Source organism: Danio rerio, chromosome 1 (assembly GCF_049306965.1).
Source record: "Danio rerio strain Tuebingen ecotype United States chromosome 1, GRCz12tu, whole genome shotgun sequence".
In the NCBI taxonomy this organism is placed as follows: domain Eukaryota; kingdom Metazoa; phylum Chordata; class Actinopteri; order Cypriniformes; family Danionidae; genus Danio; species Danio rerio.
Window position 1 is genome coordinate 54,509,335 of NC_133176.1, and position 9,403 is coordinate 54,518,737.

Consider the following 9,403-nt stretch of genomic DNA (forward strand, 5'->3'; position numbering starts at 1 on the left):
TAGCAGAGGCTCGAACCATTTGACTGGAGAAATGCAAAACTACAAGTCAATGCATAATTATGACGATTATTAGGTTGCTAACAGATTTTCTCAGTGGCTTTGGTGCATTTCTCACTACGCTATTTACATTTGCACAACAGTTTCTGCATTTCTCAAAACAATCAGTCATTTGTGGACATCATAAGAGCAGTTTCTCACTTCTTTCAACAAATTGCAGATGCTTTTGGACATGCATCAATTGCTCTGATACAACTCTCTGCTGTTTATAACATTATCATTGGCTCATGTCATGTCAGTCAAAATGAACTAAACTTGTGAATGCTGAATAGTCACTCCATATAAAACTAATAGTCCTCATTTCATTACTTGAGTCATTACATGCAAAAATGTTGAACTAGTTGTCAAAATCTGTCAAGCAATTAAAAAAAAAAGTTTCATCTTTTTTTCTCTGGAAATGTCTTCTAAATTGAACAATTTGATGACTGATTTACAGACCTGTGTGTGTTGTAGGTTCAGTTCCAATATGTACTGCAATATTGTGTACAGTTGTGCACAGCTCTACCCAAAGGAAGTTTATGTTTGTTGTAAATAAGGGTGTGTATTCTTTTGCACAATGCTGTGAATATATTAGAATTGCAAAGAGCAAATGCAGTAAAAATATGAAGCATACAAATTCAGTGTCTTGTACTCAGATACCTCACTAAATGCAGAGATGTCTCACTTTACTGTTGTTTTCAAATGGCTGTGCAAATAGTCTATAGTGCTGTCTTGAGCATTTTCAGGAAGTTTCACCAAAATCTGACTTTTTTCGCATTGGAAAAATTGAACAGAGTAAACTGACATAATGAAAACATGACTGAGCCTTTTGACTATCGTGTTCATAAACAATGGTGTCAGGACTTTTCATCTTGATGACACTGACACTTTCATTGACATCAATACTTGCTTTTGAGGAATGAGCTATCTATTTGTGCATGTGACGCGCTTTTGCAGGTTATTAACTAGATTTTGCACTTTGTACTAATTGTTTTGAGAAAAGCATTACCTGTTGTGCAGAAATGCGCCAAAGCGATTGAAAAAAACTGTAATCCAATACCTTGCTTCAAGTGCCACCTGCTGGTGGTGTTTATTCGCTCTGTCAGCGTCGAGAAAAAAAAACTATTTTTAAAATATATATTATTATATTGCTTATTTTTTGCTTGGCTTTAGATCAACTGTTTAGTTTGCTCACTATTTTTCAGGCAGTTTTAATTTGTAAAAATCGCCGTATTATTATTTGACAAGTATTTGCACTTAATATACGTTTGAGGCTTTAAATATAAGTACTAGATATTAGCATTAGAAATATTTTGTAAATAATTCTTAAACTGGCAAAATAAGTTCACATATTTATTTAATTAAATGTGTAAGTAAAAGAATAAACAACTAAATAGTACATCCTTCAAAACGAATATCATTCTTTTTTCTAATACTCCTAATAATAGCAATGCTAATAACAACGCACTTTTAAAAATACATTTCATATTTATTATCTATTTATTTTTAATCATTTATTTGCGAATGTCTCCTTTAGTACGGCGCATGCGCAGTCGGTCAGGCGGATCCTCCGATCATGGAGGATGTTGATGTGCAAACCAGCTGCAAACTTTCCTCACTCAAACACTAAACCCGCTGCATTAATCAACCTCCGGTAATTACCTCTAACTGTTATTAATTGTTTAGCGCTGGCGTGTCACGATTGTATTTTAGTGCGATGTTTTACTTAGCCTTTTCCATTGAGGTTTGTGAGCCCGTTGGCTGTTTTTGTTTATTTCCTGTTGCTTGCATCCGAATCTGAACTCCATCCGTAAGCTCGTATACCACATTATATACCATATCTACCTTATTGCATTCGTTTATAGATTTAGTATTCATTTATAAGCAATTGTTGCTGTTCTTTGTGTATGTAAATGAGGATAGCTCCTTTTGGTTAGCTGAGATTGCTAACTCTGTTTATATGTAACGTTAAGTCCTAAAGTGAATCCGAGTTCACTTGGTTTCTAATGTGAACTGCTTCATTTAGTACATGTTCAATATAGCTTAAGTTAAAAATGATAATATATTGAACTCATATATTATAATAAAACTTAAAGGGTTTAGTGTATGCTAGTGATGACATGAAACACAGACGTTATTGTAATATTAATCCATGCTATCAAAGCGATAGTTCACCCAAATATGATGGTTTACTCACTATTTACTCTTTCTCGAGTGCTTGCAAACCTTTATTAGTCACTGTATTCTGTTGAACACCAAAGCAGATATTTTGAAGACGGCTGACTATTGACTTCCATAGTAGGACAACATATACTATGTAAGTCAATGGTTACAGGTTTTCAGCATTTTTCAAAATATCTTATTTTGTGTTCAACAGAAGAAAGAAACCCATAAAGGTTTGAAACAAGTACGGGGTGAGTAAATGATGGAATTTTAAATTTTGGATGAACTGTCCCTTTAAATAAATGTAAATGTACAATAGCAAGTATTCAAACTTTTCCCATTTTTTTTTTAGTCATTCAGAGTACCTAAATTGATTGATATCTTTTTTTACCACCCATTTGTCCAGGTTGCCAGATCCCCTGCCATGAAATCCTCCTTATGACTTGACATGTGTTGGTAAAATGGCTGCTGAGCTGTTCCCTACCAAAAAACTGCCCACCGTCAGTGCCAGCGCCGTCCAGCAGTTCCAGCAGCAGAACGTCAGCAACAACAACACCATTCAGGGATGTAACTGGCAAGGCTTGTATCCCACAATCAGAGAAAGGTGATTCACCCTTTATGCAAAACATAAAAATAAATCTTAGGCTGTGTGCGAAATTGTCTAGTACTCTGTTGGTACTACATTTGAATTTAAGGGTGCTTTCACACTAGCACTTTTGGTCTGCACCCGGGTTCGTTTGACGTCATAGTGCGGTACGTTTCGCTAGTGTGAACGTGTCTTCTGAACTCGTGTGCGCACCTGTAAACTGTACCTGAGTCCACCTGAATAAGGTGGTCTGGGGTACAGTCCATGTGAACTCTGGTACGGTTCACTTCTGATGTGAATGCAATCATTCCAAATAATGCAAGTGTACTGCCAAACTGTACAACAAACTATCATTTCATAACCGTTCGTTCGTTCGTGTGTGTGTTTGTGTCACTTTTCGTACTTTGGTGACAAGCGGGACTGAGCCAGGGCAAACACAGTGATAATGTCTGCTTGCCTCCTCCAAACACAGCTTCTGCAGACACTGTGTGATGTTCTGAATGTTTATAATATTTTTGCAGCAGATGGACATGAGTCGCTTTCTGTATGTCCAAAACAAAAAGATTCAGTAAAGGCTGTAACGGTGGCTGGTAATAATAATTCAGTTTAAATATAATTTGAATGAAGAAAAATAAATTTCAAATTTCAAAAACCAGTTTTAGTGGGATTCGAACTCGGGCCCACTCTCTGCACCACGGTCCAACGCTCAACCGCTAGTCCACGTGATCACTAAGAAGTTTCAGATTTTCACGGCCCTTAATCTCACTCCCAGCAGACCTCAAACAAAAAAAAAATTAGTTATCAATATTTTTAATTAAACTTTAGGCGCCAGACAAGATTTCCTTGCCAAAAAGAAAAACATTTACTAATACCCTGGTTAGCTACAGCCGGCATTCAACCACCTTATACAATACAAAAGAAAAGGATAAATAATAACAACGAAATCGACAAATTGTTGTATTTGTTTGTAAATTGTCTTTATTTTTAATGAACAGTTTTTGCCATTAAAATAGCCGTTGTTGCTGACATGGCATTAGATAAAAATGTTAAAAATATATATGAGTTTATGCTTCGATAGCATTGCAGGTGTTGCTTCAAAATAGTGGCAAGGCAAACTTTATTTATAGAGCACAATTTTACACAACCGTAGTTGATCCAAAGTGCTTTACAATAAAATAAACTAGACAATAAAAACAAAAACTGATATTAAAAATACAAGGAAATGGATATTTATAAAAGTAATACTAAAATACAAATAAAATATAACATGCATGCGTCACTCAAAGGCAAGAGAGTAAGAATAAGTCTTTAAGTTCGATTTAAAAGCATCCAATGAAGGAGAAATCCTGATGTTCAGAGCGAGACTGTTCCAGAGTGTTTTCATTTCATTTATTTGTTTTTTAGAAACTCAGTCATGTTCAACAACGAGCTGATGGCCGATATTCATTTTGTGGTGGGACCTCCGGGAGGAACCCAGAGAGTGCCGGGACACAAGGTAAAAAATGACCAGCTTTGAGTCATCCCATATTTAAAAAAAAAAATACTATCGTAATTTATAGTAAATACTGTAGTGTTTTTTAAGCCATGCTATAGTAAAGTGCATACTGTAATATTAACTATTGTGAACTGATAAACCGTAATAAATACTGTTAATATATATATGTAATATAAACATACACACACAGTTGAAGTCAGATTTATTAGCCCCCTGTTTATTATTTTTTTTCCCAATTTCTGTTTAATGGAGGGAAGATTTCTTCAGCACATTTCTAATCATAATAGTTTTATTAACTCATCTCCAATAACTGATTTATTTTATCTTTGAAATGATGACAGTAAATAATATCTAACTAGATATTTTTCAAGACACTTCTATACAGCTTAAATTGACATTTAAAGGCTTAATTAGGGTAATTAACTGGGCAGTTAAGGTAATTAGGCAAGTTATTGTATAACGATGGTTTATTCTGCAGACTATCGAAAAATATATAGTTTAAAGGGGCTAAAAATTTTGACCTTAAAATGGGTTTTTAAAAAAATTAACTTTATTCTAGCCGAAATAAAACAAATAAGACTTTCTCCAGAAGAAAAAATAATTATCAGACTTACTGTGAAAATTTCTTTGCTCTGTTAAACATCATTTAGGACATATAAAATATAAATAAATAAATTCAAAGGGGGTGAATAATTCTGACTTCAAGTGTGTGTGTGTGTGTGTGTGTGTGTGTGTGTGTGTGTGTGTGTGTGTGTGTGTGTGTGTGTGTGTGAATAAATAAATAAAATTAAATGCAAAAACAATAATGTAAGTGCCGTGTAACTGAAATGTATTTTGTACTTCATAAGATTCTCTCTAAACGCATAAATGAATATAACAGTAAACGATTGATGCTTGTAATCTCTTGTTTTCTTCCGCTCTGTTAGTATGTCCTGGCTGTGGGTAGCTCAGTTTTTCATGCCATGTTTTATGGAGAACTGGCTGAAGATAAAGATGAGATCCGGATCCCTGATGTGGAGCCACCCTCATTCCTGGCCATGCTGAAGTATGATTACATAGACACTAATAAACATGAATTAAAAAGCACAAATCCATCAGTCTATCTATCTATCTGTCTGTCTGTCTGTCTTTTTTTTTTAATTAATGTTAACTAGTTAAATTAAATGTATAAAATGTTTCCTCTAGGATTTTTTTCCAGCTGTGGCTCAGGCCTTTTTTTTTTACACAGATCTACTAACTACCTGTGGCGTAATTTCTATGACAAATGTCATGAGTGCAGTATAAGAAGTCGAGATCGCATGTATGTATTAGCCTACAACATGTGGATCTATTTGCTTGCGTGCCGATTTCCTCTGCTCGTGCACAGAACTTCTTGCACGCCCCTCAAATTTAAGCCGCTTCAAGAGTGTGCAGATCTTGTGCGCTCTCAAATAAACGCTAAATGAACAAATAAACAAATGCTGAAGTGCAAATTAGTGCGTTTATGTCTCCAGTATTTATTAGATTTGCTAGGAATATTTATGAATGTCTCTAATAGACCTACAGAGCGATATTAATGCGTCCTGAAGTAAAGTGAAACGGGTATACGTCGTGTTTGCTGGCCTCACTCATCATGCACCTGTCAGTCAGTCAGTATGTCACCTTAAATGCTTAAACAAATGACTCACAGCACTACTACGGTTACAGAACAGTTTGCGCTGTTATAATTCACTTACCTTTTAATACGTTTCGATGTGATTTTTTACCAGCTATTAAAAAGATAAAATGTTTTGAATGAGAAGCTGTAATGTAGGCGTGGCGGGATGAATTTTGGCATGGCGCCCCACCATGGAAGAATGTAGCGTAAACCATGGTATATAAAAACCTAACCGGTGTTAATCAGCTAATTGGACGTAAATATTTTTCTTAATTGAAATAAAACAAAAAATTGTCTCAGAAATATTTTCAAAATTTCACTTAAAAATAAAACAAAAAATGTTTTTAATAAAGTAAACAAACTCGTTTTAATACTTAAATCAATGAATATTTCTATTATTGGTATATCTGATACCATACCTTTTTATAACCCAAACTCCTTTTTATTACTAAAAGAAAAGTTTTGTTGTAATAAATAAAAATAATTAATACAAAACAATTCATTTTAATTTTCTAATAAAATGACAAACACATTTTAAATTTAATACGTCCTCCAGTTCATCTCAAATTAACATCAATTTAGTTTACAGAAGCTTCAAATATAGCAGCATTCAACCGTATATATTCATAAATTTAATATTTTTCCTCTATTTTCAGGTACATCTACTGTGATGAGATCGACCTCTGCGCAGACACTGTACTGGCCACACTGTACGCCGCCAAAAAGTACATCGTCCCCCATTTAGCCCGTGCTTGCGTCAACTTCCTAGAGACCAGCCTGAGCGCCAGAAACGCCTGCGTTCTGCTGTCCCAGAGCTGCCTGTTCGAGGAGCCTGACCTGACGCAGCGATGCTGGGAGGTGATTGACGCGCAGGCTGAACTTGCGCTCCGCTCTGAAGGATTCTGCGACATTGACACTCAAACGTTAGAAAGCATCCTACGGCGTGAAACGCTCAACGCTAAAGAGATGGTGGTTTTCGAAGCGACGTTGAGCTGGGCTGAAGCCGAATGTCACCGACAGGAACTCCAACCCACAATCGAAAACAAGCGACTTGTTTTGGGAAAGTCTATTTATCTAATACGAATCCCTGCGATGGCGCTTGATGATTTTGCTAATGGCGTCGCTCAGTCAGGAGTGCTAACGCTCAACGAAACAAACGATATTTTCTTATGGTACACAGCAGCCAAAAAACCAGAGCTGAAGTTTGTGTGCAAACCGCGAAAAGGTTTAACGCCGCAAAAGTGCCATCGTTTTCAATCGTGCGCTTATCGTAGCAATCAGTGGCGCTACCGTGGGCGCTGCGATAGCATTCAGTTCGCCGTGGACAAACGTGTGTTTATTGCTGGATTTGGTTTGTATGGCTCTAGCTGCGGTTCAGCGGAGTACCAGGCCAAGATTGAATTGAAGCGGCAGGGAGTCACGCTCGGCATCGCCATCATCAAATATTTCTCCGACGGCTCTAGCAACACCTTCTCTGTGTTCTTCGAGTATCCGGTGCAGATCGAGCCGGACACTTTCTACACTGCCAGCGTCATTTTGGACGGCAACGAGTTGAGTTATTTTGGGCAGGAGGGCATGACGGAGGTGCAGTGTGGTAAGGTGACCTTCCAGTTCCAGTGTTCGTCCGACAGCACCAACGGGACGGGTGTGCAGGGTGGCCAGATCCCCGAACTCATATTTTACGCCTGAGAGAGAACAAAAGTCCTATTTAGGATTATTCAGAAACAAAAAGGTTTCTGTTCCTTAATGAAGTGCTGCTTTGATTTTGCACAAAGGCTGCAAAAAGAATTGTAGAGATTACCGACAATCTATATATAGACTGTGTTAGAAGTAGGGTTGTCAAAAGTATCGAATTCGGTGCAAAAATTTAAAAAATGTCCACTTCCTGCTAGGATTTGAGTGCATACTTAAACATTGGCTGATCGGCCACTGTGTTCAAATGCTCAACATAAATGACTGTGACTGGCTGTGAAGATCATCGGTTCATCACTGTTCACCGAGTGCAAATGTTTCTAAAATTTTAGAACCGATTGGTATCGAACTCGATACTTTTGACAACCCTGGCTAGAATTGTTAGAAGCGCAAAGGAAAAGAGGAAAATTTGGTCATTTTACTCAACCTCATTTAGTTATAAACCTGAAGATGATTTTAATTTTTTTAAGTTTATTCATGCAGGTCAGTCGAATTTCAGAAAAAAAATCTAACTTAATAAATTAAAGATATAGTTAACCCAAAATGTTGTTTTTTTATTATTTTTTTTATTTCTTTTTTTTAATTAAAGGGATAGTTCACCCAAAATTTTCTAAAATTTCGAGTTTCGTTTTTCCGCTGAACACAAAAGATATTTTGAAAATTGTTTAAGCATTGAATGAAATACTATGTAACCATAGCCTTTCTTTTTCCTACTATGGACGTCAGTTACCAGTTTCCAAAATTCTTTAAAATATCTTCTTTCTAGAGCTAGGCCGATAAACGATATTATATGGAATGCTGATAAAATGTATGTCAATAACAATGATGAGCTCTGGACTTTTTTTTTTTAACTCTATTTTGATTTAAGAGCCATTCAGACAGCAGTAATGTGCAAAAATGGGAATCTAAAAGTGTGTTGATGTTAGAGATGTATTGGTCAAATGTTATGCCATTTAATGGAGCCTCTGATTTTTATGGCTTCAGTCATTGTTGGGATATTCTTTTAAATCTGGAAGCATTAACAACTGATATCTGAATATATATAGTTTTTGTTTAATGTGGAAAACAATTATTGAGATTTCATTTTTTGCATATCTCTCAGCCCTACTTCTTTCTAGGGCTGCACGGTTTACCGGTACTATGGCAGTATCGTGGCTCCAAAATACTGGCGGTGCCACTGTAGTTTGTAAACCGTAGCATCGTCAATAACGGTCTATCTACAATACATAATGTTGCATGTGGAAAAGTCACTAAAATGCTCACATGTTTGTGCAACAATAGACTATTTTATTTAAATAGTCTGTGCAAAGTGTGTAGAATTGACACATTTTATGGTAGCCTATTGCACGTTTTCTGATGCTTCAGATCGAATCTGAATCAGTTCATTTCTGCTACTGCCAATATGATTTAGTAGCAACAACTGCAACAATTTCGTAAAAAGAGCGACTCTCAAAGTTACATTTTGAATTACTTACCTGACAGTAGATACTGGAAACATTTAAACAGAATTTTTGAACACTTCATAAAGCCTAATTTGCTTGGATAAATGCACATTTTGTTATTAATGCAAATTTCATTTGGTAAAATTTGTGTTTTTATTTGAATGTATTTTTTGTTGGTCAGCTATTTACAAAATGAACAAAAAGAATGAATACATTTTAGGTGAAGTGGCGTGCAAATACTTTTTTTTCAATAATAAGGGAATCATTCATTCAATTCAAGTAGGCCTGTTTCAGTATAAATATCGTATTTCTGACAATTTTCTTCATTTCATGGATTTGAGTTATGAGTTACA

The 9,403-nt window shown here is 35.9% G+C and overlaps 1 protein-coding gene across 3 annotated transcripts; it reads left to right on the forward strand.

Annotated features, from left to right (window-relative positions):
- The first annotated feature begins 1,591 nt into the window (after nucleotides 1-1,591).
- btbd3a (BTB (POZ) domain containing 3a) lies at nucleotides 1,592-8,788 on the forward strand. 3 transcript variants are annotated; one of them, XM_005168206.5, is made up of 5 exons: nucleotides 1,592-1,846; nucleotides 2,606-2,803; nucleotides 4,190-4,280; nucleotides 5,207-5,325; nucleotides 6,573-8,788. In XM_005168206.5, exons 2-5 carry the CDS (start codon nucleotides 2,661-2,663, stop codon nucleotides 7,603-7,605), a joined length of 1,386 nt encoding a protein of 461 aa, XP_005168263.1. In that variant the 5' UTR covers nucleotides 1,592-1,846; nucleotides 2,606-2,660; the 3' UTR covers nucleotides 7,606-8,788. The 3 variants fall into 3 exon arrangements, with proteins under 3 accessions (XP_005168263.1, XP_073803351.1, NP_001139053.1); XM_073947250.1 differs by having other exon boundaries at nucleotides 1,592-1,780; NM_001145581.1 differs by having other exon boundaries at nucleotides 1,600-1,690; nucleotides 6,573-8,148.
- The last annotated feature ends 615 nt before the right edge of the window (nucleotides 8,789-9,403 follow it).

Coding starts and splice junctions, on each gene's coding strand:
- btbd3a (XM_005168206.5), top strand. CDS start 2,661: ATGGCTGCTGAGCTGTTCCCTACCAAAAAACTGCCCACCGTCAGTGCC. Junction 4,281..5,206: donor AGAGAGTGCCGGGACACAAG/GTAAAAAATGAC, acceptor CCGCTCTGTTAG/TATGTCCTGGCTGTGGGTAG. Junction 5,326..6,572: donor TCATTCCTGGCCATGCTGAA/GTATGATTACAT, acceptor CTCTATTTTCAG/GTACATCTACTGTGATGAGA.